The sequence below is a fragment of the Coregonus clupeaformis genome, unplaced genomic scaffold, assembly GCF_020615455.1.
Source record: "Coregonus clupeaformis isolate EN_2021a unplaced genomic scaffold, ASM2061545v1 scaf1848, whole genome shotgun sequence".
In the NCBI taxonomy this organism is placed as follows: domain Eukaryota; kingdom Metazoa; phylum Chordata; class Actinopteri; order Salmoniformes; family Salmonidae; genus Coregonus; species Coregonus clupeaformis.
This window is the reverse complement of record NW_025535302.1, coordinates 1-26,660: the sequence shown is the minus strand read 5'-3', so window position 1 is coordinate 26,660 and position 26,660 is coordinate 1. Positions and strand designations below refer to the sequence as shown.

Genomic DNA, 26,660 nt, shown 5'->3' with positions numbered 1-26,660 from the left:
TCCCATAACTTTCATTTAAAATTTCCACTTGTGCAGCGCTCCAAACCCAAGCACTGAGTTTATGTAAAACCCTTTGCTTTATACAGTTTTCCATAAGTAAAGTCCACATTAGAATACAGTTTAAACCACCTCTGAGCGAATGTATCTAATGCGCTTTCGTGCTAGTGCGCCTAGAGTCGTTTTCCAGTGCTTTGTAACTGTTATTTCTTGATGCGCATCAGTTTTAGCGCGTTAATATGTTTTATTGAGAAAGTGTTGGAAATAGATGCATCGCTCTCTCAACACACACACCTCCCCACACTCACCTACTCAGCAACAGCCTGCCTCACTGCCTGATAGTCAGCAGCAGCAGGTCACAGTGAAATATATACATTATTTATATATATATATTTTTTTTTAAAGAGAAATGCAATTGCGGCCGATGTGCAATTTAGAAGTAGCCCAAAAACCCTCGACCAATACATTTTCAACCCGCGACATCGTATTCAAAGTAGTCCAATTTCTGGAAACCCGCGGACATGGCAATCCTGTTTTCGTAGCTCTGCTAGGCCGGATGGAACGCACCTAAACGATCAGCTGTCGAGTACGGAGAAATCGAACAAACAGCGGAAGTCAGAGAATGCACGATGACAAGAAGCTAGCTAACGTTAGCTTGAGAATAAAACATCAAAAGCACAAAATAGCTAGCGCATAAGTGTCCCAAAAGAACGGTTAATGGACGTGTGTTTCTAGTAAATGTTTAAATATTTGTTTATCCAAAAGAGGGGATTAGACATTTGAAGAAAAAAGGTAACCAGAAATAATCAAGCTAGCTAAATTAGCTTAAATGCTAGCTAACCCAAAAAGCTATCTAGCTAGCTAGCTTACTTGCTTTTTTCCTACATTTTACATTTTTATATTTTAGTCATTTAGCAGACGCTCTTATCCAGAGCGACTTACAGTTTTAGTGAATGCAAACATTTTTCATACTCTAGTAACTAGCAAGCTAATATACATCTTTCAGTTGTATTTTTTTTGTCACTCATAAGATGTGATGTCACTTAGATTTACTGGTAGAAGTGTCAGACAACTTGCTAGTTAGGTATCAGAGAGTGGCAACGCAAGCGTGAAACCATTATTAGCCACGTAAACCTAACTGGCTATGTTAAATGTGTGAACATTATAAAAAGCTTTATGGTATGTGAACACCCAAACTAGGTCTGATCCGTTGACTTCAATAAAGAATAGGTTGCTCGTTGCTCAGCCCATATATCTACTGAGAAGTGTAACAACTTTGTGCATGTTTTTTTTAAACTAACTTTATTTGTTTGTGTTTACTTCAGCTAGATTTAGTCTTTGTGTAGCTAATAATGCTGCTATGTTGACTTATAGGATGGACCCAACTCTAACTTTGTGTTGCCTTCAGGTATATGTTTTGTCTTTCTGTAGCTAGCGTCTAACGTTGTAATGTTGCGTTGTGGCGTTATCAGGATGGACCCAGCCTTGTTGAGAGAGCGGGAGCTCTTTAAGAAGAGGGCTCTCTCTCAGCCCACTGTTGAGAAGAGACCTGCAGCCTCCGAGTCAGGAGGTTCCAAGAAGAAGAAGTCCAAAGCTGACAGGGAGGCCTCCGGGTCCAAACATGGCGCAGGTAAGACCAGGGGTGTATTCATTAAGCCAATCCTGTTGTAAAACGGAATGCAACAGAAACCGTTTACTCCAAATGGAAAACATTTTGCAAAGAAAAATAGAGTTTCTATTGGACAAATTAAGGAAGAGCCCTCCCTGTTCCGTTTGCCCGGTTTGCTGCCGATTGGTTCTTAAATGGTAAACGGTTTCCGTTGCAAGACGTAATGAATACATCCCAGAAGGGCTCTTCAACCTTGGGTCTATTCATTAGTGCAAACTGTAGTAAAATGTTTTGCATCAGAAAAATGAAACAAGCGCTTCTTATTGGACTAATTTAGGTAGGTCTCTTCCTCCCCCATTTCAGCCCTTTTGCTTCAGTCTGGTTCCTACTAGTGAATACACCCCTGTATATTTGGGTCGTGTTCGTTAGGCACCAGATGGAACACATCTGACTGAAACGGGGAGGGATTACCTAAACTTAACTGTCAAATATGAAACGCTTGTTTTCATTTTCCGTTGTAAAACATTTTGTTACGGTGTGCCCCAATGAATACTACCCTAGACTTGAAATCTATTATACTGCTGGTTGTGTGTCACATTGGTAGCCTGGCTACCTGCCTGCCTCTACATTTCACAATGAAGTGTTATTTTCTTATAACATGTTTAAATGGCAGATTTTTGTTTTTCTTCATTGACCACAAACACTCATTGTACACTTTTTTTAATAAGCTTCATTTCAACATCAGTCAGTACTTTTAAAATGAGACCACAAAGTTTGTTTTTCTTACGTGATTCTTTTTTATTGATCATCACAGTCATCACCACCACCATCATTTTAGGTAATAATACCTTGTGCACAATGCAAGTAGGCTATGTTTATTTACATCGGTGTGTGTACAGGTGCCCCCCTTCATAAGAGAGTAGTATCACAGCCACTTGGCTGTGGTTTAAAATATGTTGGTGAGTGGTGACATCATCACAAGCAACATGTTGATTACATCATTACTACACAGCAAGTTGGGAACAGTTTTTGTCAAATGGATGAGGACTTCACTACAAAGGCAGTCAAAAGCATTAGGGATATTTTTTTTTATTCAATCTGTAAATTACATTAAAATGTGGGACTTCTTCTATGGTAGTTGGATCTTTGTTGACATTTTAAAAGTAACTGTCCAGTGGAAATTGTCACTTTTTAAAAGTTTAATATTCTGTTAACTCATAATATGTTGTTGATTCATCCTATACTCGTATTTGTGGCCAAAGCATAAATTGGAGAAAACCCCCCACCTCAAACTGGTATCTCAAACAGACTGTTTCAAAAACCCTTGTTATTTCCTCATAGAGGATGAGGTCATCTTCCTGAGGAGGATGAGATGGCCAATCAGCGGTCTGCGCCATGAATATATTTTATGACCAGTATACGCCCACATCATTCTGTAATTGGGGTACGCCCACACCATTCCAACACAGAAAAGCTGCTTTTTTAACATACTGAATTAAAATTTTTTGGAAGTAAATCTATTTCACTCATATTGTAAATAATTATAGGTCATATTTAATAGAAGTCTGGAAACACTACGACAGTTACTTTTAATTGTTGTTGGTTGACTTTGGGTGACTTTCTGGCTCTGTAGGGTCCTAGATGGGGTGGCTATCATTGTGGATCTCCTCCTGTGTCTTTAGCTGTCTGGAAAGGTGTGTCTGGGGCTTACAATGTGGTGATGGATGAAGATGCAGGCTAAACGCCCGTCAAATAATAGACTCGTCAAAACCCTGGACTTGGCAAAGGAGAACTCCTCTTCACTCCTGCCATCCCTGCTGATGTGCTTTGAACAGATAACACCACCATCATTCCACACACACAATCTCACACATACAAAGGTGCCGTCTCACTATTGTCAACCGTGAGCACACAGCACGGTCAGTCTCAGTTCAGATTCAGGGTCAAAGGTCATGACCTAACTTCCTGCTTGGCCCTGGTCACTGTTTGCAACGACCCCTAACCCCCTACACCACCTCGGTTTGTGACCCCGTGGGACTGCGGATCTTCTCCATCGTGTTCTGGAAGGGACCTGGTCCTTCCTCCTCCATCAGGTCATGATGGGTCTTCCCCTGGACGAGAAGGAAAACCGTAGTTTAGACTCAGACCTGTTATTGTACGATGTTGACAGCGTGTAGGCCTGTCACCTTCATAACCGTAGTTTAGACTCAGACCTGTTATTGTACGATGTTGACAGCGTGATGGGTCTTCCCCTGGTTGCAGAACAACAGGTTCAGACCAATGTTACAGCGCGAAGACAATAGAAAAACATGGCGTCTCGGCTAGAACTAGGCTATACAATGCGAACAGCATGTAGCCTGTTGCTTTCGTATGAACAGTGTCACGACGTGGGCTGGAAAGGTTGTGTGAAACAGAAACAATCTGGACTAGAAAATAATAACCGTTATATCAACTTGCCAGCTTCAAGTTTAGTGCTGGCCTTTTTAAAAACCGATACAGAAGATGACAGAGTGGCCTATGTTCCAGCGCTCCTCTTGCCTTGGCACAGCACGATTATACTTCAGCAAATTATACAAGTAAAGTAACAAGCCTTTTCTAACCTTGGAACAGCAGAATGAACAGTAAAGTAACAAGCCTTTTCTAACCTTGGAACAGCAGAATGAACAGTAAAGTAACAAGCCTTTTCTAACCTTGGAACAGCAGAATGAACAGTAAAGTAACAAGCCTAGTCTACATTTACATTTTACATTTTTAGTCATTTAGCAGACGCTCTTATCCAGAGCGACTTACAGGAGCAATTAGGGTTAAGTGCCTTGCTCAAGGGCACATCGACAGATTTTTCAACTAGTCAGCTCGGGGATTAGAACCAGCGACCTTTCGGTTACTGGCACAACGCTCTTAACCACTAAGCTACCTGCCGCCCGTCTAACCTTGGCACAGCATCCACAGTCCAGCAGCTCGTAGAGGACGGCCAGGGCTGCCAGGGAGACCACTGTGAGGATGAAGAGGAGGAGGATGATGAAGCACGCTATGTTCCAGCCGTCGTGGAAGGGGTACACCTCCTGAACCTGCAGGGAGACCTGGGACAGGGGGGCAGCGTCAGGGCGCCACGGGAGAGATGTGGTGGCGTTGAGCTGGTCCATTGGTGTGTTTTACCTGGGAGAGAAATGATAGAGGGAGTGAGTGTTTTGTTCCTGGAGAGGTGGAGAGGGGTGTTGGTGTTAACAGTCTGTTAGGGGGACAACATCAGAGTGCCTGCCAGGGGAGAGGGGTGCTGGCGTTGAGGCTGTTCATGGTAAGAGCCTTTTATAGAGCCTCTAAACTCCGAGTTCTGGTGCTGAGAGAGAGAGAGAGAGAGAGAGAGAGAGAGAGACACATAGAGAGAGAGAAACACATAGAGAGAGAGATGAACACATAGAGAGAGAGAGAGAGAGGAACACATAGAGAGAGAGAGAGACCACTTACTCCATCAGCACACTGTCTCCTGGGGTGCAGAGCGCCTGCCTGTTTACACACACACACACACACACACACACACACACACACACACACACACACACACTGCCAGGAGCAGTGCAGAGCGCCTGCCTGTTTACACACACACACACACACACACACACTCTGCCAGGAGCAGTGAGAGCGACTGTGCTGACTGACCCAGTTTTGGTTGAGTGAACCAGAGAGAGATCAGAAGGAGAAATGAGGTTAGCCCTAAGTGCTCCTCCACAGACACACCAACCCTGAACGACTGTACTGTTAGTGTATAACCTGCTTTGATTGGCTGTCTGTCAGTCTTGTGTCGTTGCTCTGTTGAGCTCAAGTTTCTCTTGTTCAGAAAGAATGTGTGCGTGAGTTTCACTGTGCCTTTCCACATTTCACCTTTTACTCGTCAAACGTGTGTGTGGCTGACTCGGCTATTCTTATCAGATGTGCGTGTGTGTGTTTGGCAGTGAGTCATTCCACCTCTCCTGTCCTGTGGTCGTTAACTCTGTCATCATCAGCTCTGTGGATCTGCGTTGAGGAGTGTGGATGGAGGGAGTAGACTGTTGACTGACTCACAGTGGAGAAGCGGTGTGTAATCTGACCTGGTGTGTTTATCCCCTGACATTGTGGTGTTAGTGGAACGTGGTACAGACCTGCCGTTAGTCACAGAGGACAGCAGACAGCAATATGCTGCTCACTGTTAGTTCAGCAACCCTAAATACAACGGCTTGGTCTTTGATGAAGTCAATGGGATCGTTTGAATTTGAATTAGGGATCCCCATTAGCTGACGTCATAATGTCATCTAATCTAATGAGATGTAAGTAGCCAACAGGCCTACATTTAATCATACTGTTATGACTATGTAGTAGGCTATTGGTAGTCCTCATTAGTAACATTAACACTGCCATGGTAACTGAAGTTCCCCCTCTCTGGGGAAAATACTTATTCTATTCTACTCTAATACTTCCTGTGTGAAAGCATAGTCTAATACTTCCTGTGTGAAAGCATAGTCTAATACTTCCTGTGTGAGAGCATAGTCTAATACTTCCTGTGTGAAAGCATAGTCTAATACTTCCTGTGTGAGAGCCTAATTGGGTTATTGGACGTTCTGTTGGCTAATGTTGATGGACGGAGAGTAGGGGAGGGACGGGACGGGGGATGTCAACGGGTCCATGTCCTTTATGTCTATTATGAATGTAGGCCTATACATCCCCCACCTCTTCCTCCATCCACACCACCATAGTCTAGCCCAGTCCCCCAGCACTACACCCTCCTCTCTGTTCCTCCCTAACATTACCTCTACCTCCTCTCTGTTCCTCCCTACCATCACCCCTCCCTCCCTCTCTCTCTACCTCCTCTCTGTTCCTCCCTACCATTACCCCTCCCTCTCTCTCTCTACCTCCTCTCTGTTCCTCCCTACCATTACCCCTCCCTCCCTCTCTCTCTACCTCCTCTCTGTTCCTCCCTACCATTACCCCTCCCTCCCCCTCTCTCTCTACCTCCTCTCTGTTCCTCCCTACCATCACCCTCCCTCCCTCCCTCTCTCTCTACCTCCTCTCTGTTCCTCCCTACCATTACCCCTCCCTCCCTCTCTCTCTACCTCCTCTCTGTTCCTCCCTACCATTACCCCCTCCCTCTCTCTCTCTACCTCCTCTCTGTTCCTCCCTACCATCACCCCTCCCTCCCTCTCTCTCTACCTCCTCTCTGTTCCTCCCTACCATCACCCCTCCCTCCCTCTCTCTCTACCTCCTCTCTGTTCCTCCCTACCATCACCCCTCCCTCCCTCTCTCTCTCTACCTCCTCTCTGTTCCTCCCTACCATTACCCCCTCCCCCTCTCTCTCTACCTCCTCTCTGTTCCTCCCTACCATCACCCCTCCCTCCCTCCCTCTCTCTACCTCCTCTCTGTTCCTCCCTACCATTACCCCCCCCCTCTCTCTCTACCTCCTCTCTGTTCCTCCCTACCATCACCCCTCCCTCCCTCCCTCTCTCTACCTCCTCTCTGTTCCTCCCTACCATTACCCCTCCCCCTCTCTCTCTACCTCCTCTCTGTTCCTCCCTACCAATACCCCTCCCTCTCTCTCTCTCTACCTCCTCTCTGTTCCTCCCTACCATTACCCCCTCCCTCTCTCTCTCTACCTCCTCTCTGTTCCTCCCTACCATCACCCCATCCCTCCCTCCCTCTCTCTACCTCCTCTCTGTTCCTCCCTACCATTACCCCTCCCTCCCTCTCTCTACCTCCTCTCTGTTCCTCCCTACCATTACCCCCTCCCTCTCTCTCTCTACCTCCTCTCTGTTCCTCCCTACCATCACCCCCTCCCTCCCTCTCTCTACCTCCTCTCTGTTCCTCCCTACCATCACCCCTCCCTCCCTCTCTCTCTACCTCCTCTCTGTTCCTCCCTACCATCACCCCTCCCTCCCTCTCTCTCTCTACCTCCTCTCTGTTCCTCCCTACCATCACCCCTCCCTCTCTCTCTCTACCTCCTCTCTGTTCCTCCCTACCATCACCCCCTCCCTCCCTCCCTCCCTCTCTCTACCTCCTCTCTGTTCCTCCCTACCATCACCCCTCCCTCCCTCCCTCTCTCTACCTCCTCTCTGTTCCTCCCTACCATCACCCCTCCCTCCCTCTCTCTACCTCCTCTCTGTTCCTCCCTACCAATACCCCCTCCCTCCCTCTCTCTACCTCCTCTCTGTTCCTCCCTACCATTACCCCCCCCCTCTCTCCCTACCTCCTCTCTGTTCCTCCCTACCATCACCCCTCCCTCCCTCCTCTCTACCTCCTCTCTGTTCCTCCCTACCATCACCCCTCCCTCCCTCTCTCTCTCTACCTCCTATCTGTTCCTCCCTACCATCACCCCCTCCCTCCCTCTCTCTACCTCCTCTCTGTTCCTCCCTACCATTACCCCCTCCCTCTCTCTCTACCTCCTCTCTGTTCCTCCCTACCATCACCCCTCCCTCCCTCTCTCTCTACCTCCTCTCTGTTCCTCCCTACCATCACCCCCTCCCTCCCTCTCTCTCTCTACCTCCTCTCTGTTCCTCCCTACCATCACCCCTCCCTCTCTCTCTCTACCTCCTCTCTGTTCCTCTCTACCATTACCCCTCCCTCCCTCTCTCTACCTCCTCTCTGTTCCTCCCTACCATCACCCCTCCCTCCCCCTCTCTCTCTACCTCCTCTCTGTTCCTCCCTACCATCACCCCTCCCTCCTCTCTCTCTACCTCCTCTCTGTTCCTCCCTACCATCACCCCTCCCTCCCTCTCTCTACCTCCTCTCTGTTCCTCCCTACCATTACCCCTCCCCCCTCTCTCTACCTCCTCTCTGTTCCTCCCTACCATCACCCCTCCCTCCCTCCCTCTCTCTACCTCCTCTCTGTTCCTCCCTACCATTACCCCTCCCCCTCTCTCTCTACCTCCTCTCTGTTCCTCCCTACCATCACCCCTCCCTCCCTCCCTCTCTCTACCTCCTCTCTGTTCCTCCCTACCATCACCCCCTCCCTCCCTCTCTCTCTACCTCCTCTCTGTTCCTCCCTACCATCACCCCTCCCTCCCTCTCTCTCTACCTCCTCTCTGTTCCTCCCTACCATCACCCCTCCCTCCCTCTCTCTACCTGCTCTCTGTTCCTCCCTACCATTACCCCTCTCTCCCTCTCTCTACCTCCTCTCTGTTCCTCCCTACCAATACCCCCTCCCTCTCTCTCTCTCACCTCCTCTCTGTTCCTCCCTACCATTACCCCTCCCTCCCTCCCTCTCTCTACCTCCTCTCTGTTCCTCCCTACCATCACCCCCTCCCTCCCTCTCTCTACCTCCTCTCTGTTCCTCCCTACCAATACCCCTCCCTCTCTCTCTCTACCTCCTCTCTGTCCCTCCCTCCCTCCCTCCCTCCCTCCCTCCCTCCCTCCCTCCCTCCCTCCCTCCCTCTACCTCCTCTACCTCCTCTTTGTTCCTCCCTCCCTCCCTCCCTCTCCTCCTCTTTGTCCTCTCTCTCAAGCCGTCCTCTCTCCTCCCTGAAGTGGTGTAGGACCCCAGACAGCATGCAGCCCGAGGCAGAGAGGTGTCTCCTGCTGTGCCTGTCTGCTGTGCCTGTCTGCACAGGGGCTCCCACACCCCCTCCCCCCTAATGTGTTGTCCCATCCAGTCTAGAGGGGGTAAATGCAGCCAGCCAAATCCATCCTAATTTAAATCCTTATAGTGTGTGTGTGTCCTTCTTTAAATCCTTATAGGGGAAGAAGCCTAGTCATCTGTTTGCTGATCTTAATCTGAATCACAACAACCTCACTGCCTTCCCTACATAGTGCACTAGTTTTGACCAGGAACCATCCTCTAGCAGTCTAGTGTCTCTGTTCTGCTACATACACTCATCCTTTACTCTGACAGTCTGTTCTGCTACAAACACTCATCCTTTACACGGACAGTCTGTTCTGCTACAAACACTCATCCTTTACTCTGACAGTCTGTTCTGCTACAAACACTCATCCTTTACTCTGACAGTCTGTTCTGCTACAAACACTCATCCTTTACTCTGACAGTCTGTTCTGTTACAAACACTCATCCTTTACTCTGACAGTCTGTTCTGCTACAAACACTCATCCTTTACTCTGACAGTCTGTTCTGCTACAAACACTCATCCTTTACTCTGACAGTCTGTTCTGTTACAAACACTCATCCTTTACTCTGACAGTCTGTTCTGCTACAAACACTCATCCTTTACTCTGACAGTCTGTTATACAAACACTCATCCTTTACTCTGACAGTCTGTTCTGCTACAAACACTCATCCTTTACTCTGACAGTCTGTTCTGCTACAAACACTCATCCTTTCCTCTGACAGTCTGTTATACAAACATTCATCCCGTTTGTCTGTCTGCTCACAGCATAGCCCACAGGCTGGGCTACTGTCTGTCCTCTGGTGTTGATAAAACCATTTATAATTTAGTGCTGTTATCCAGAATGCCACAGGAATAGAAGGTAAACCATCCTCTTATGAAAGAATGCATCACAGATCAAATGTAGGCTTCATTGGATGGATTAGGCTAGTAGATGCACACACACACACACACACACACACACACACACACACACACACACACACACACACACACACACACACACACCTTGCCCTGAGACATGGCAGTCAAGCATGCAGACAGACTGCTAATCTCCCAGTGTTTCCAGAGAAATATGCAGACTCACCTGTGTAGCCTGTACTGTGGGGTGGATGCTTGGAAAGGATGCTCTCCCTTCCCTCTCTCTCTCTCTCTCTCTCTCTCTCTCTCTCCTCCCTGCCACTCCTTGCAGCTCTGCTCATCTTCCCCACACAAGGCACAGCCTGTGCTCAGACCTTACCACTCTACCAATGGCTAAGCTCACCCCCCGTTCCTCTCCTCTGTATTGGCCAAATCTCCTCAAATAAAATGTATGCCCCGCCTTCTCATTAGCACCCAGCAGCAGCTCCCGCCCACGTGATGAATCATTTATGAGTCACACCAACGGGCCCGCTCTGATTGGCTTGTCTCCAGAAACAGGCCTTACAGCTGAAGCCAAAGACGCAGAGCCACTAGAGTAGGGCCTGAAATGGAACCCTATCTAGTGCCCTTATACCCCCTATCTAGTGCCCTTACACCCCCTATCTAGTGCCCTTACACCCCCTATCTAGTGCCCTTATACCCCCTATCTAGTGCCCTTATACCCCCTATCTAGTGCCCTTATACCCCCTATCTAGTGCCCTTATACCCCCTATCTAGTGCCCTTACACCCCCTATCTAGTGCCCTTATACCCCCTATCTAGTGCCCTTATACCCCCTATCTAGTGCCCTTACACCCCCTATCTAGTGCCCTTATACCCCCTATCTAGTGCCCTTATACCCCCTATCTAGTGCCCTTATACCCCTATCTAGTGCCCTTATACCCCCTATCTAGTGTCCCTTATACCCCCTATCTAGTGCCCTTATACCCCCTATCTAGTGCCCTTATACCCCCTATCTAGTGCCCTTATACCCCCTATCTAGTGCCCTTATACCCCCTATCTAGTGCCCTTATACCCCCTATCTAGTGCCCTTATACCCCCTATCTAGTGTCCTTATACCCCCTATCTAGTGTCCTTATACCCCCTATCTAGTGCCCTTATACCCCCTATCTAGTGCCCTTATACCCCCTATCTAGTGCCCTTATACCCCCTATCTAGTGCCCTTATACCCCCTATCTAGTGCCCTTATACCCCCTATCTAGTGCCCTTATACCCCCTATCTAGTGCCCTTATACCCCCTATCTAGTGCCCTTATACCCCCTATCTAGTGCCCTTATACCCCCTATCTAGTGGCCTTATACCCCCTATCTAGTGGCCTTATACCCCTATCTAGTGCCCTTATACCCCCTATCTAGTGCCCTTATACCCCCTATCTAGTGCCCTTATACCCCCTATCTAGTGCCCTTATACCCCCTATCTAGTGGCCTTACACCCCCTATCTAGTGCCCTTATACCCCCTATCTAGTGCCCTTATACCCCCTATCTAGTGTCCTTATACCCCCTATCTAGTGCCCTTATACCCCCTATCTAGTGCCCTTATACCCCCTATCTAGTGCCCTTATACCCCTATCTAGTGCCCTTATACCCCCTATCTAGTGCCCTTATACCCCCTATCTAGTGGCCCTTATACCCCCCTATCTAGTGCCCTTATACCCCCTATCTAGTGCCCTTATACCCCCTATCTAGTGCCCTTATACCCCCTATCTAGTGCCCCTTATACCCCCTATCTAGTGGCCTTACACCCCCTATCTAGTGCCCTTATACCCCCTATCTAGTGCCCTTATACCCCCTATCTAGTGTCCTTATACCCCCTATCTAGTGCCCTTATACCCCCTATCTAGTGGCCTTACACCCCCTATCTAGTGCCCTTATACCCCCTATCTAGTGCCCTTATACCTCCTATCTAGTGCCCTTATAACCATATCAGACACAGGAGGAATGGCACTTCGGAGCTTCTGCTACAGAGTTTTTTAAAATCTTCTTCCACAATAACAATAAAATCACAACATTATTGGATTAGTACAATGTGCTTTTGACCTATATGAGTCTCTGTTGAATAACTGCTATTGTTGGACAACATGTATAGCAATTAATTAACTCACTATTTACAAGAGATTATATGTATATATTCTGATCGTGATCTTTATTTGAGCTGGTAATTATGATATAGTTGTATCTGACCAGTTTTGTCTCTGTCTCTCTCTCCCCCTCTCCCCCCTCTCCCCATCTCCCTCTCCAGACACCAGTAATGGTAACTTTAACCTGAAGGCTCTAACAGGCAGCTCTGGCTACAAGTTTGGTTGCCTGGCGAAGATAGTCAACTACATGAAGGTAAGGTGGACACACACACACACACCCACACAATACATGGATGGTGCCATTGACGTGGCATTTCAATCACATAGCAGATGCTCTTGTCCAGAGTGACTAACAGTAGTGAGTGGATTCGTTGTTCATACTGCTGGAGCCCACGAGCACCATGCTCTTACCAGCTGAGCTAAACAGCACCACACAAGCTACAGGATCCTACAGTGACATAAACACTGTAGTAATGATATGTTGTCATAAAGGTTGTTTAGTGGCGTGTGATTGGTGTGATTGGTGAGCTCCTCCCTCAACAGTCTAAGCTGTCATCACCATTAAACCACGCCCCCCTTCTCTCCTCCAAACCCTCCGTCCCGGTCTCAAGGGGTTCATTGGGATGTTACTTCCTGCCTCAACAGTTTGCTTCTCCCCTCCTCCTTTAGTTAGTCCAACATGTTTCATGTTCAGCTCTGCTCTGGGACAGTACCTCTGTCAGACTGGGTGCTTTTTCACACCAAACTATGACTCATCACAATCTACATCATGTTCACAGATTGTGTGTTGGTGTGCGAGCCTGTGTGTGTGTGTGTGTGCTCTAAGTCTTTTCACAGTGCTGAAGCTACCTTGTTTTGACTCAGTCGATGCAGACAAGCTGCCATGACACAGATGACTTCTGTTAAGCATCATGTGACCAACCAATAATAAAACGTCCTGGATTCTGAGTTCCGTCCTTCTCTGTTCGGTGCTTAGACTACTACCACGTTGAATTGAAGGAGTTTAGAAACGTTCCTCCTGGCTATTAGACCACACCAGCCCGGGTGTTGTTCAGCTCCTAAATGCCATACTTGAAAAGTCAACATTTCACTGGCGGGTCTAGTTTGTCACAATTTCCTGCAAGGCCAAACTGAAAGCCTTTGGCTATCAGATTAACTTCAATTTCACATCCCCCTGAGTCTCACAATAGCTCATGTATTTCTCTCTGTTCCTTCCTGTCCTCCAGACCAGACACCAGCGCGGAGACACTCACCACCTGACTGTGGAGGAGATTCTAGATGAGACCAAACTACTGGACATCGGCATGAAGCAGAAACAGTGGCTGATGACTGAGGTGTGTGTTGGGGCGTTCACATGTTATCATGAAGCTGAAACAGTGGTTGATGACTGAGGTGTGTGTTGGGGCGTTCACATGTTATCATGAAGCTGAAACAGTGGTTGATGACTGAGGTGTGTGTTGGGGACGTTCACATGTTATCATGAAGCTGAAACAGTGGCTGATGACTGAGGTGTGTGTTGGGGCGTTCACATGTTATCATGAAGCTGAAACAGTGGCTGATGACTGAGGTGTGTGTTGGGGCGTTCACATGTTATCATGAAGCTGAAACAGTGGTTGATGACTGAGGTGTGTGTTGGGGGCGTTCACATGTTATCATGAAGCTGAAACAGTGGTTGATGACTGAGGTGTGTGTTGGGGACGTTCACATGTTATCATGAAGCTGAAACAGTGGCTGATGACTGAGGTGTGTGTTGGGGCGTTCACATGTTATCATGAAGCTGAAACAGTGGCTGATGACTGAGGTGTGTGTTGGGGCGTTCACATGTTATCATGAAGCTGAAACAGTGGCTGATGACTGAGGTGTGTGTTGGGGCGTTCACATGTTATCATGAAGCTGAAACAGTGGCTGATGACTGAGGTGTGTGTTGGGACGTTCACATGTTATCATGAAGCTGAAACAGTGGGCTGATGACTGAGGTGTGTGTTGGGGCGTTCACATGTTATCATGAAGCTGAAACAGTGGGCTGATGACTGAGGTGTGTTGGGGCGTTCACATGTTATCATGAAGCTGAAACAGTGGTTGATGACTGAGGTGTGTGTTGGGGCGTTCACATGTTATCATGAAGCTGAAACAGTGGGCTGATGACTGAGGTGTGTTGGGGCGTTCACATGTTATCATGAAGCTGAAACAGTGGTTGATGACTGAGGTGTGTGTTGGGGCGTTCACATGTTATCATGAAGCTGAAACAGTGGTTGATGACTGAGGTGTGTGTTGGGGCGTTCACATGTTATCATGAAGCTGAAACAGTGGTTTATGACTGAGGTGTGTGTTGGGGCGTTCACATGTTATCATGAAGCTGAAACAGTGGGCTGATGACTGAGGTGTGTGTTGGGGCGTTCACATGTTATCATGAAGCTGAAACAGTGGCTGATGACTGAGGTGTGTGTTGGGGCGTTCACATGTTATCATGAAGCTGAAACAGTGGCTGATGACTGAGGTGTGTGTTGGGACGTTCACATGTTATCATGAAGCTGAAACAGTGGCTGATGACTGAGGTGTGTGTTGGGGCGTTCACATGTTATCATGAAGCTGAAACAGTGGCTGATGACTGAGGTGTGTGTTGGGGCGTTCACATGTTATCATGAAGCTGAAACAGTGGTTGATGACTGAGGTGTGTGTTGGGGCGTTCACATGTTATCATGAAGCTGAAACAGTGGCTGATGACTGAGGTGTGTTGGGGCGTTCACATGTTATCATGAAGCTGAAACAGTGGTTGATGACTGAGGTGTGTGTTGGGGCGTTCACATGTTATCATGAAGCTGAAACAGTGGGCTGATGACTGAGGTGTGTTGGGGCGTTCACATGTTATCATGAAGCTGAAACAGTGGTTGATGACTGAGGTGTGTGTTGGGGCGTTCACATGTTATCATGAAGCTGAAACAGTGGTTGATGACTGAGGTGTGTGTTGGGGCGTTCACATGTTATCATGAAGCTGAAACAGTGGCTGATGACTGAGGTGTGTTGGGGCGTTCACATGTTATCATGAAGCTGAAACAGTGGTTGATGACTGAGGTGTGTGTTGGGGCGTTCACATGTTATCATGAAGCTGAAACAGTGGGCTGATGACTGAGGTGTGTTGGGGCGTTCACATGTTATCATGAAGCTGAAACAGTGGTTGATGACTGAGGTGTGTGTTGGGGCGTTCACATGTTATCATGAAGCTGAAACAGTGGGCTGATGACTGAGGTGTGTTGGGGCGTTCACATGTTATCATGAAGCTGAAACAGTGGTTGATGACTGAGGTGTGTGTTGGGGCGTTCACATGTTATCATGAAGCTGAAACAGTGGCTGATGACTGAGGTGTGTTGGGGCGTTCACATGTTATCATGAAGCTGAAACAGTGGTTGATGACTGAGGTGTGTGTTGGGGCGTTCACATGTTATCATGAAGCTGAAACAGTGGGCTGATGACTGAGGTGTGTGTTGGGGGCGTTCACATGTTATCATGAAGCTGAAACAGTGGTTGATGACTGAGGTGTGTGTTGGGGCGTTCACATGTTATCATGAAGCAGAAACAGTGGGCTGATGACTGAGGTGTGTGTTGGGACGTTCACATGTTATCATGAAGCTGAAACAGTGGCTGATGACTGAGGTGTGTGTTGGGGCGTTCACATGTAATCAGAGTTATGGGAAGTTAGGAGTTGCGAGTGGGAAATGTCACTTCAATGACAGTCCAAGTTGTAATCACGAGTGGGGAACTGAGAATGTTACCTGAGTTGTATAATTTCACCTCTGACCTTTCACCTTTTCAATAGATGAGGACAATAACAAATTTACCAATGTGAATAATGTAGATCGTTTGACCATGTTGTCAAGGTTAAGCAAGCTAGCTCATTTTATTATTAGCAACGTTAGCTAGCTAAAATCATATTGGTTGAAGAATTGGTGTGATTTCAACAGCATGTGAACGGCAATGTTTGAGTTCCCACCTCCCACAAGCACCTGCATGCCCCATGTGTGTCTGTGAAAGAGAGGGAGAGAGAATCTGAAAGAGAGGGAGAGAGAATCTGGTCACACAATAAATACATGCATCAGAAACAACAGTGTGCTAAATGATAATGATCAATTCCTCCTCGTCCTTCTTCTTCCTCCTCCTCCTCCTCATCCAAACTATTGTCCTCATTATTCTTATCATAAAACATATTTTTAGAAACTATCCTCTACCCCTCCTCTACCCCTCTACCTATCTATTATTAACATACCATAACTCTCTCCCCGGGCCAATCCCTCTCTGTGTTTCCCCTCCCCCTCCTCTTCCCTGGGCCAATCCCTCTCTGTATTCCCCCTCCCCTCCTCTTCCCCGGGCCAATCCCTCTCTGTATTCCCCCCTCCTCTTCCCTGGGCCAATCCCTCTCTGTATTCCCCCTCCCCTCCTCTTCCCCGGGCCAATCCCTCTCTGTATTCCCCCTCCCCCTCCTCTTCCCTGGGCCAATCCCTCTCTGTATTCCCCCTCCCCCTCCTCTTCCCCGGGCCAATCCCTCTCTGTATTCCCCCTCCCCCTCCTCTTCCCCGGGCCAATCCCTCTCTGTATTCCCCCTCCTCTTCCCCGGGCCAATCCCTCTCTGTATTCCCCCTCCTCTTCCCCGGGCCAATCCCTCTCTGTATTCCCCCTCCCCCTCCTCTTCCCCGGGGCCAATCCCTCTCTGTATTCCCCCTCCCCTCCTCTTCCCCGGGCCAATCCCTCTCTGTATTCCCCCCCCCTCCTCTTCCCTGGGCCAATCCCTCTCTGTATTCCCCCTCCCCCTCCTCTTCCCCGGGCCAATCCCTCTCTGTATTCCCCCTCCTCTTCCCCGGGCCAATCCCTCTCTGTATTTCCCCTCCCCCTCTCCTTCCCTGGCCCAATCAATCTCATTATCCCCCCCCTCCTCTTCCCCGGGCCAATCAAACAACAGTGTTTTGAGACCAATGTAAATAAAGTTGAACTAAATGTGACTTGGCTAACTCTCTGTCCCGTCCCCCCAGGCGCTGGCCAGTAACCCTAAGATAGATGTGAGGGATGGTAAATATGCCTTCAAGCCCAAATACCACCTGAAGGACAAGAGAGCGTTGCTCAGACTGTTGGATAAACACGACCAGCTGGGACTGGGAGGAGTACTGTTGGATGATGTTGAGGAGGGGCTACCTAACTCTGCCAAGGCACTGAAGGTGTGTGAGAGGTCCCTGGGGCGGCAGGTAGCTTAGTGGTTAAGAGTGTTGTGAAGAAATCTGTCGACGTGCCCCTTGAGCAAGGCACTTAACCCTAATTGCTCCTGTAAGTCGCTCTGGATAAGAGTGTCTGCTAAATGACTAAAAATGTAAATGAGAGAGACAGGGGAAGACCCACACACACACACACACACACACACACACACAGAGAGAAAGAGAGAGACGCTAAGGCAGGACACACACACTGAGGCAGACACATAGACACAAATACACACACTACTGTTACCTGGTTTAATCCTCACCCTCTGGTTGACGATAGTATTATTGAATCAGACGTAGTAACGGCCTCTGTTCCTCCCCAGGTTTTGGGAGACCAGATCATCTTTGTGACCAGACCAGACAAGAAGAAGATTCTGTTCTATAACGATAAACACTGCCAGTTCACAGTAGACGAAGGTGAGAGCGTTGGCATGGTTTCTCTACCTTAATTATTTGTTTGTGCTCGTGGTAAATGAGAGAGTGAGAACATTGTTATGGTCTCTTTTGTTTAGTTCTCTGTAGAAGGTGAGAATATAATGTTAATTAGAACTAGAGCGTTGGTATGGTCTCTCCCTTAATTTAGTTTGTGGTGGTTGAAGATGAGAGCATCTGTATAGTTTCTCCCCATTTTAAATCTCTGTTGAAAAGCTGAGCATTGGTAGGGTTTCTCTCCTGTCTTCCAACGAAGAATGTGAAAGTGTTGGTACGATTTCTCCCTTAATTATCAGTTTGCAGTAGATGCAGATGAGAGCGTTGGTAAGGTCTCTCTCCCTTATTTAAATTCAATTAGCTTTATTGGCATGAAATACATTCTGTAAATATCGCCAAAGCTTTTCAAAAAACGGTTTTATAAGTCTAAAGTAATAAAGTCTAAAGTAATAAAGCCTAAAGTACAACTGCATAAAGTCACTTAGTTCTCTGTAGGAAGTGTGAGCACTGGTACGGTTTCTCTCCCTTTGCTTGGTCTGGTTTCTCTTTTATGGAATGACCTCAATGGCTCCTCCCAGTGGTTAGATCCCACAGGTTTAGATATATATATAACACATTTTTACTATGACATCATTTTGAAGTGTAGAGCTTTCAGTTGGTTCATACCAGGATTCATTCAGTCAATTCAGGAGATTAACTGAAGCTCCTCATAGGGAAACCAGAATTAGAATTTCATTTATCTTTCTGAATAGAAATGGAATCGACACAAAGTTCACAACCAAAGAGTATTGCCAAAGTTTTTGACCACCTGCACCTCCCTCTGCTCTGTAGCCTGGTGCTACTGACTGTCACTCCATCTGTTTGAGGCTTGAAGTAGTCAGAACTTTGTAGTCCAGACATATAATCATGTCATTCAGTACTCAGAACTTTGTAGTCCAGACATATAATCATGTCATTCAGTAGTCAGAACTTTGTAGTCCAGACATATAATCATGTCATTCAGTAGTCAGAACTTTGTAGTCCAGACATATAATCATGTCATTCAGTAGTCAGAACTTTGTAGTCCAGACATATAATCATGTCATTCAGTAGTCAGAACTTTGTAGTCCAGACATATAATCATGTGTTTCAGAACTTTGTAGTCCAGACATATAATCATGTCATTCAGTAGTCAGAACTTTGTAGTCCAGACATATAATCATGTCATTCAGTACTCAGAACTTTGTAGTCCAGACATATAATCATGTCATTCAGTACTCAGAACTTTGTAGTCCAGACATATAATCATGTCATTCAGTACTCAGAACTTTGTAGTCCAGACATATAATCATGTCATTCAGTAGTCAGAACTTTGTAGTCCAGACATATAATCATGTCATTCAGTACTCAGAACTTTGTAGTCCAGACATATAATCATGTCATTCAGTAGTCAGAACTTTGTAGTCCAGACATATAATCATGTGTTTCAGAACTTTGTAGTCCAGACATATAATCATGTCATTCAGTAGTCAGAACTTTGTAGTCCAGACATATAATCATGTCATTCAGTAGTCAGAACTTTGTAGTCCAGACATATAATCATGTGTTTCAGAACTTTGTAGTCCAGACATATAATCATGTCATTCAGTAGTCAGAACTTTGTAGTCCAGACATATAATCATGTCATTCAGTACTCAGAACTTTGTAGTCCAGACATATAATCATGTCATTCAGTACTCAGAACTTTGTAGTCCAGACATATAATCATGTCATTCAGTAATCAGAACTTTGTAGTCCAGACATATAATCATGTCATTCAGTACTCAGAACTTTGTAGTCCAGACATATAATCATGTCATTCAGTACTCAGAACTTTGTAGTCCAGACATATAATCATGTCATTCAGTACTCAGAACTTTGTAGTCCAGACATATAATCATGTCATTCAGTAGTCAGAACTTTGTAGTCCAGACATATAATCATGTCATTCAGTACTCAGAACTTTGTAGTCCAGACATATAATCATGTCATTCAGTAGTCAGAACTTTGTAGTCCAGACATATAATCATGTCATTCAGTAGTCAGAACTTTGTAGTCCAGACATATAATCATGTGTTTCAGAACTTTGTAGTCCAGACATATAATCATGTCATTCAGTACTCAGAACTTTGTAGTCCAGACATATAATCATGTCATTCAGTACTCAGAACTTTGTAGTCCAGACATATAATCATGTCATTCTGATTTTTTATTGATGTTTGTTTTGCTTTTTTAGCGTGTTGAAATGTGTTTACTTGTATGTACTGCAATTCATATTTTATCTGCCAAGTACGACCTACTTGTAAAAATGTAATTACTACTACTATTGTCCAACCTGAGCTAATGGTATCCTGTCTGTGTTTCCTGGTCTACCGTCCCAGAGTTCACCAAGCTGTGGCGTAGCATCCCAGTGGACTCTTTGGTAACAGTAGTGTGTGTGTGTGTTTCCTCTCCCAGAGTTCACCAAGCTGTGGCGTAGCATCCCAGTGGACTCTTTGGTAACAGTAGTGTGTGTGTGTGTTTCCTCTCCCAGAGTTCACCAAGCTGTGGCGTAGCATCCCAGTGGACTCTATGGATGAAGAGAAGATTGAGGACTATCTCAAGAGACAGGGCATCTCGTCCATGCAGGAGACTGGACCAAAGAAAGTCGTGAGTCTCTCTCTCTATCTCTTCCCATCTCTCTCTCTCTACCTCTCTCTACCTCTCTCTCTCTCTCTCTATTTCTGTCTCTATCACATAGCTGGGACGATAAACCGAAGATTATCGTGACGACCAAACAGAACAGATATCGAGGACATATGGATAATTATCCTTTACTAGAGGAATGTGATGTTTGGTCGTTTGGCTACTAATATGGGCTATTTGTTAACGAGACAGTTGCTATAGCTACAACATTGAAACTAGAAGTAGTAGGTTGAAAGGTCATATATAAAGTAATTGAGGGGCACATTCATGTTATAAACTTCTATTTATCATGATAATTCAGTCAATTTATGGTGATATGGATTTTTGTCTGTATCTCCTAGCTCTATCACTCTCTCTCTCCATCTATCTTATCCTATCACTCTCTCCATCTATCTCTCTCTCCATATTTCTCAGCTTGTCTCTCTCCTCTCCTCCCTCTCTGATACCTCTGTCATCCTCTCCTCTCCTCCCTCTCTGATACCTCTGTCATCCTCTCCTCTCCTCCCTCTCTGATACCTCTGTCATCCTCCCCTCCCTCTCTGATACCTCTGTCATCCTCCCCTCCCTCTCTGATACCTCTGTCATCCTCCCCTCCCTCTCTGATACCTCTGTCATCCTCTCCTCTCCTCCCTCTCTGATACCTCTGTCATCCTCTCCTCTCCTCCCTCTCTGATACCTCTGTCATCCTCTCCTCCCCTCCCTCTCTGATACCTCTGTCATCCTCTCCTCCCCTCCCTCTCTGATACCTCTGTCATCCTCTCCTCTCCTCCCTCTCTGATACCTCTGTCATCCTCTCCTCTCCTCCCTCTCTGATACCTCTGTCATCCTCTCCTCCCCTCCCTCTCTGATACCTCTGTCATCCTCTCCTCCCCTCCCTCTCTGATACCTCTGTCATCCTCCCCTCCCTCTCTGATACCTCTGTCATCCTCTCCTCTCCTCCCTCTCTGATACCTCTGTCATCCTCTCCTCCCCTCCCTCTCTGATACCTCTGTCATCCTCTCCTCCCCTCCCTCTGATACCTCTGTCATCCTCTCCTCCCCTCCCTCTCTGATACCTCTGTCATCCTCCCCTCCCTCTCTGATATCTCTGTCATCCTCCCCTCCCTCTCTGATACCTCTGTCATCCTCTCCTCCCTCTCTGATACCTCTGTCATCCTCTCCTCCCTCTCTGATACCTCTGTCATCCTCTCCTCCCTCTCTGATACCTCTGTCATCCTCTCCTCTCCTCCCTCTCTGATACCTCTGTCATCCTCCCCTCCCTCTCTGATACCTCTGTCATCCTCCCCTCCCTCTCTGATACCTCTGTCATCATATCCTCTCCTCCCTCTCTGATACCTCTGTCATCCTCATACTGAGTACTGACACACTGCTTCATGCATATCACATAACTTATCTGTGATTGGTTGTTTCTACAATAAACCGGTCTGTCATTGGCTGTTTTGTTGGTGTTGCTACAGTTACCAATCAAGAGGAAGAAGCCAGGTGGACAGAAGAAGAGACGCTTCAAGACTCACAATGACCATCTGGCCGGAGTACTGGAGGACTACTCAGAGGGCGTACCCGCTAAGAAGTGATGCCACTTCCTCTTTCCTGGCCCAGTGAGAGAGGGGTGACCTGGGAGTTGTAGTTTTTGTAGTTTGTTTTGCCGGAAAAAAACTTTTTCTGTGTCTCGCCAAAACTACAATGAAGATGAGACTGTCGGTGTCTCAATTATCTTGCTTCCTTTCCTTGTCCTTTCCGCCCTGATAAAGGAGAGGAGATGAGGAAAGGAAGCCATTTTGGAACATTGAGACACAAGATGGCTGACTGAAGTGAAGTCCTTGCCAAACACTCGCTGTCATTTATGATAATACTGTACCAATTGGTTCTGAGCAGTAATACAAAAGGTGAACGGCTTAGGGTACCAAAAATTCCGGTAACTTTCCCAGAATTCACAGGTTTTCCAGAAATCCCAGTTGGAATATTCCTGTAATGACAAATTCCCTGGAATCTGGTAATACTCCAACGGGGATGTCTGGAAAACATTGGGAATTTCGGGAAAGGTACCGGAAATGTGTAACCCTAGAATGGGGCTGTATGTGTAAATATCTTCTTTATTTTGTCTGCCACACCATGTGTGTGAAAAAGTGTTTTAAATAATAGCTGTCGTATGATCTGCTGTGGTTGTTCCCTATATTCATTTACAACAGTGGTCACCAATGGCAACCCTGGTCCTGGAGAAATACAGGTTGTGCAGGGTTTTGCTCCAGACCTGCACAAACACTCCTGATTCAACTAAAGAACTCGTAGAATCTGCAATGTTTACTCAGACAAACACTAGCCTGGTCCCAGATCTTTGTGCTATCATTCCAAAACGACATGACAAGGAGTTGACATAATAGCAGATTTGGGACCAGGCTAGACAAACACCCCACTCCCATAGAAACTCTTTGTGCCGGCATACCTATATACTACTCAGCTAATAAACTGTTCATCAAGACTTTGATTAGGTGAATCGGGTGTGTTAGTGCAGGGCTAGAACAAAAGCCTACACATCCTGTAGCTCTCTAGTTCCTGGTTTGTTGGTAAACCGCTGGCCTCTGAGCTTTCTTCATTACTGAGCGTGTTACACACAGGACCTTTTCCTGAGGCCTCTCTGACCCACAGGACCTTTTCCTGAGGCCTCTCTGACCCACAGGACCTTTTCCTGAGGCCTCTCTGACGGACACACAATAAAGTCATAGACAACACGCTGTACCGTTTCTTCTTCATGACATAAAGGCCTGGATTCAATCTGATTGTTGCCCGCTTAACATTTGGTTGGATGAAAGCTCAGTGGCCAAATTGATTGGTTGGATGAAAGCTCAGTGGAGTTTACAGCTGAGAGACAAAGAAAATTAACTTTTTAGGTTGGAGGTGGATGGGGGGCGTTAAACGCGGGGTTGCAACCTGCCAAGGTCGCCAGTTCGGATCCTGGTTGCGACTAGTTTTCCAACAGTCTTAACTAATTACATTTCTAATCTACGAACTTTGCCTGCACAGCTTTAAATATGTGCAAAAAACAAGAATGGTGGCCCACCCCCTGCTAGCACAGTGGACTAAGCACTAGGACAGATGACTCAACTACTTCCCCCTGCTGACACCCAGGTGGCGACACGCATCTCTGCGTGCCTGGCAGATATCTCAGCTTGGATGTCGTCCCACCACCTCAAGCTCAACCTCGACAAGACAGAGCTGCTCTTCCTCCCAGGGAAGGCCTGCCCGCTCAAAGACCTCTCCATCACGGATGACAACTTCAAGGTGTTGCCCTCCCAGAGTGCAAAGAACCTTGGCGTGACCCTGGACAACACCCTGTCATTCGCTGCAAACATCAAAGCAGTGACCTGTTCCTGCAGGTTCATGCTCTACAACATCCGTAGAGTACGACCCTACCTCACACAGGAAGTGGCGCAGGTCCTAATCCAGGCACTTGTCATCTCCCGTCTGGACTACTGCAACTCGCTGAAGGGCTCCCTGCTTGTGCCATCAAACCCCTGCAACTCATCCGGAACACAGCAAGCCCGTCTGGTTTTCAACCTTTCCAAGTTCTCTCATGCCACCCCGCTCCTCCGCACACTCCAACTGGCTTCCAGTCGAAGCTCGCATCCACTACAAGACCATAGTGCTTGCCTACAGAGCAGCAAGAGGAACTGCCCCCTTCCCTACCTTCAGGCTATTCTCAAACCCTACACCCCAACCCGAGCGCTCCGTTCTGCCACCTCAGGTCTCTTGGCCCCCGACTCTACTGATAGCAACTTTATTGAGGAACATTTGTATTTCTATGCGTGTGATATGTGGTTGTCCCACCTAGCTGTCTTTAAGATGGATGCACTGACTGTAAGTCGCTCTGGATAAGAGCGTCTGCTAAATTAGTAAAATGTCAAATGTAAAAATGTAAGGTCACAGGTTCTAATCTTCTAAACTGCCATTTCTCCAAAAAAATTGTATATTTATAGCCCTGGTTACACCTCACATTAACATGTGGTTTCCCTGATCTGATCAAAGTGATCCAATCAAAACCTGTTTTAAAGTTTGCCACATCTACACACGGCATTAAAATGTGTCCATATCGTCAATGGCTGAATCCCAATCATCTCTCCATCCTCCTGGGGCGTGTGCCCTCGTCCACTCCTCTACACACATTTGAAAGCATTGGATTGGTGTAGTCATGAGTTGGAGCACATTTCCATGTACCGGTCATTGGAAGAATCTCGATTGGATTTCCATGTTTCCTCGCCTCCTTCTCAAAACCCATTGGATGAGAAGGTTAGAACAGGGAGGGATCCTAAAATCTGCAAAAGGGAAGTGAACAAAGTGTACACTTCGGGAGAAAGGGGAGATTATTGGGACACAGCCAGTGAGTATTTCAAGTCAAGAGTACAGCAACACTGTCCTACAGTCTCCACACAGCAAACTATAAACTTTTTAAATAAGTCATTTTTAATTACAATTGGATATAAAGCATTTACATTATGGTGGTAAACAGTCAGACAAGAAACATATAGCATTTACGCTACGAAGTTCTCATACATTTAGGGGCAGTTTCCCTGTCACAGATCAAACCTAACCCTGGACTAAAAAGCTCTTTCAATGGAGATTCTCAATTGAGCAAGCTTTTAAATCCAGGACTGACCTTGGTGTGGTGAGACAAGGAGAACAGTTAAGTGACATTCTTCCGTTTCTTGTTAAAGCCCTGTTTCAAGTAGTAGCAGTACATTTTGAGTGGTAAGAGTTTCCTTCATTCACGGTCTGCCAGAGGAGGTACATTTATGGCCGGGGCAGCGAGCTGGAGGTTCGTTTTTGGACAGCGTGGCAGCGGAGGAGGTTAGTTTTTAGCCGGCGTGGCAGCGGAGGAGGTTAGTTTTTAGCCGGCGTGGCAGCGGAGGAGGTTAGTTTTTAGCCGGCGTGGCAGCGGAGGAGGTTTTGACAGTCTTCTTCAGGTGGTGGTAGTTGGGGAGGATCTTCATCAGGAAGTCAAGCTGCAGAGTCTGGGGCTGCAGAACACATGAACACACAAAGACGTGTTGTTCTTCCCTGCTAATGAGGATGGAGTGGTTCTTTGGTAAACGTGGTGAAAGACAAAGCTACATAGAGGTACATGGACTGTGTATGTACATGTTTTATACACACAGATCTGTACAACACTAATCTCAGCCTGTGTGTGTGTGTTACCTGTGGTCGCTCTGTCTGCACACGTCTCTGACACCCCGAGCCGAAGATGACAGTGTTTTCAGGTATGACCTCACAGGTGTTGACCTGGCAACAGGCTCCGATGATACAACCAGAGGTCAGAATCATGTTCCTGCCCAGGTCGGCTGGAGAGGGGGGACACAGTTTAGATGATGGAAGGGATTCTCCCCAGAAGTGATTTAAAAAAAAACAATCAACACAGGCACACCCAGTCATATACAACACTGGGAGACAGTCATTACTGAATTTGAGGCATTTTAACCTTTCTTACCTTTGGATTCTATGACATTGTTGTCACCAATTTTCAAAGCTTGAGACACTGCAAGTATCATTGGTTAAGGACAGTTTCATACTTCCAGAGACACTTGAAACCCCACCTCTTTAAGGAATACCTGGGATAGGATAAAGTAATCCTTCTACCCCCCCTTACCCCACCCCCCAAAAAATAAAATAAAACATATTGTAAAGTGGTTGTTCCACTGGCTATAAGGTGAATGCACCAATTTGTAAGTCTCTCTGGATAAGAGCGTCTGCTAAATGACGTAAATGTAAAAAATGACTTTCAGAGCAACAATATACACACATACAGGTATGGAATATTAGACAGAGGTCAAATGTCCTAATATCTGTACCCTATAGGTCGGTGGCTGTACCCTATAGGTCAGTGGCTGTACCCTATAGGTCAGTGGCTGTACCCTATAGGTCAGTGGCTGTACCCTATAGGTCGGTGGCTGTACCCTATAGGTCAGTAGCTGTACCCTATAGGTCAGTAGCTGTACCCTATAGATCAGTGGCTGTACCCTATAGGTCAGGGGCTGTACCCTATAGGTCAGTAGCTGTACCCTATAGGTCAGTGGCTGTACCCTATAGGTCAGTAGCTGTACCCTATAGGTC

General features: G+C 46.8%; 3 protein-coding genes and 1 long non-coding RNA gene across 6 annotated transcripts; 1 reads left to right on the top strand and 3 right to left on the bottom strand.

Moving 5' to 3' along the window:
• Window positions 1-529: 529 nt before the first annotated feature.
• Window positions 530-23,287, top strand: gtf2e2 (general transcription factor IIE, polypeptide 2, beta). Of its 3 annotated transcripts, none has more exons than XM_045218845.1 (8): window positions 540-711; window positions 1,470-1,627; window positions 12,346-12,437; window positions 13,411-13,518; window positions 17,206-17,388; window positions 17,751-17,844; window positions 20,408-20,523; window positions 22,016-23,287. In XM_045218845.1, the coding sequence occupies exons 2-8, from the start codon at window positions 1,471-1,473 to the stop codon at window positions 22,130-22,132; spliced, it is 867 nt and encodes a 288-aa protein (XP_045074780.1). In that variant the 5' UTR covers window positions 540-711; window position 1,470; the 3' UTR covers window positions 22,133-23,287. The 3 variants fall into 3 exon arrangements, with proteins under 3 accessions (XP_045074781.1, XP_045074780.1, XP_041730818.2); XM_041874884.2 differs by having other exon boundaries at window positions 542-789; XM_045218846.1 differs by lacking the exons at window positions 20,408-20,523; window positions 22,016-23,287 and adding an exon at window positions 20,256-20,362 and having other exon boundaries at window positions 530-789.
• Window positions 3,127-10,892, bottom strand: smim18 (small integral membrane protein 18). Its single transcript, XM_041874883.2, has 3 exons — window positions 10,274-10,892; window positions 4,537-4,762; window positions 3,127-3,717 (listed from the first exon to the last, which is right to left on the bottom strand). Exons 2-3 carry the CDS (start codon window positions 4,747-4,749, stop codon window positions 3,613-3,615), a joined length of 318 nt encoding a protein of 105 aa, XP_041730817.1. The 5' UTR covers window positions 4,750-4,762; window positions 10,274-10,892; the 3' UTR covers window positions 3,127-3,612.
• On the bottom strand, window positions 22,085-23,749 carry LOC123487873. Its single transcript, XR_006659884.1, has 2 exons — window positions 23,239-23,749; window positions 22,085-23,176 (listed from the first exon to the last, which is right to left on the bottom strand). It is a non-coding gene; the product is annotated as an uncharacterized LOC123487873 (long non-coding RNA).
• Window positions 23,750-24,995: 1,246 nt separating this feature from the next.
• LOC121562997 (dynactin subunit 6-like) lies at window positions 24,996-26,149 on the bottom strand. Its single transcript, XM_045218840.1, has 3 exons — window positions 26,038-26,149; window positions 25,749-25,891; window positions 24,996-25,570 (listed from the first exon to the last, which is right to left on the bottom strand). The coding sequence occupies exons 1-3, from the start codon at window positions 26,096-26,098 to the stop codon at window positions 25,466-25,468; spliced, it is 309 nt and encodes a 102-aa protein (XP_045074775.1). The 5' UTR covers window positions 26,099-26,149; the 3' UTR covers window positions 24,996-25,465.
• Between the last annotated feature and the right edge of the window lie 511 nt (window positions 26,150-26,660).

Bases quoted from the DNA above. Each gene is read 5' to 3' on its own strand.
- gtf2e2 (XM_045218845.1), top strand. From the start codon at position 1,471: ATGGACCCAGCCTTGTTGAGAGAGCGGGAGCTCTTTAAGAAGAGGGCT. The intron at 12,438-13,410 runs GTAAGGTGGACA...CCTGTCCTCCAG, and splicing joins AGATAGTCAACTACATGAAG to ACCAGACACCAGCGCGGAGA. The intron at 20,524-22,015 runs GTGAGTCTCTCT...GTGTTGCTACAG, and splicing joins AGACTGGACCAAAGAAAGTC to TTACCAATCAAGAGGAAGAA.
- smim18 (XM_041874883.2), bottom strand. From the start codon at position 4,749: ATGGACCAGCTCAACGCCACCACATCTCTCCCGTGGCGCCCTGACGCT. The intron at 3,718-4,536 runs GTTAGACGGGCG...CTTCTCGTCCAG, and splicing joins ACTGTGGATGCTGTGCCAAG to GGGAAGACCCATCATGACCT.
- LOC121562997 (XM_045218840.1), bottom strand. From the start codon at position 26,098: ATGATACTTGCAGTGTCTCAAGCTTTGAAAATTGGTGACAACAATGTC. The intron at 25,892-26,037 runs GTAAGAAAGGTT...CCCCCTCTCCAG, and splicing joins CAATGTCATAGAATCCAAAG to CCGACCTGGGCAGGAACATG. The intron at 25,571-25,748 runs GTAACACACACA...TGTGTTCTGCAG, and splicing joins TGCAGACAGAGCGACCACAG to CCCCAGACTCTGCAGCTTGA.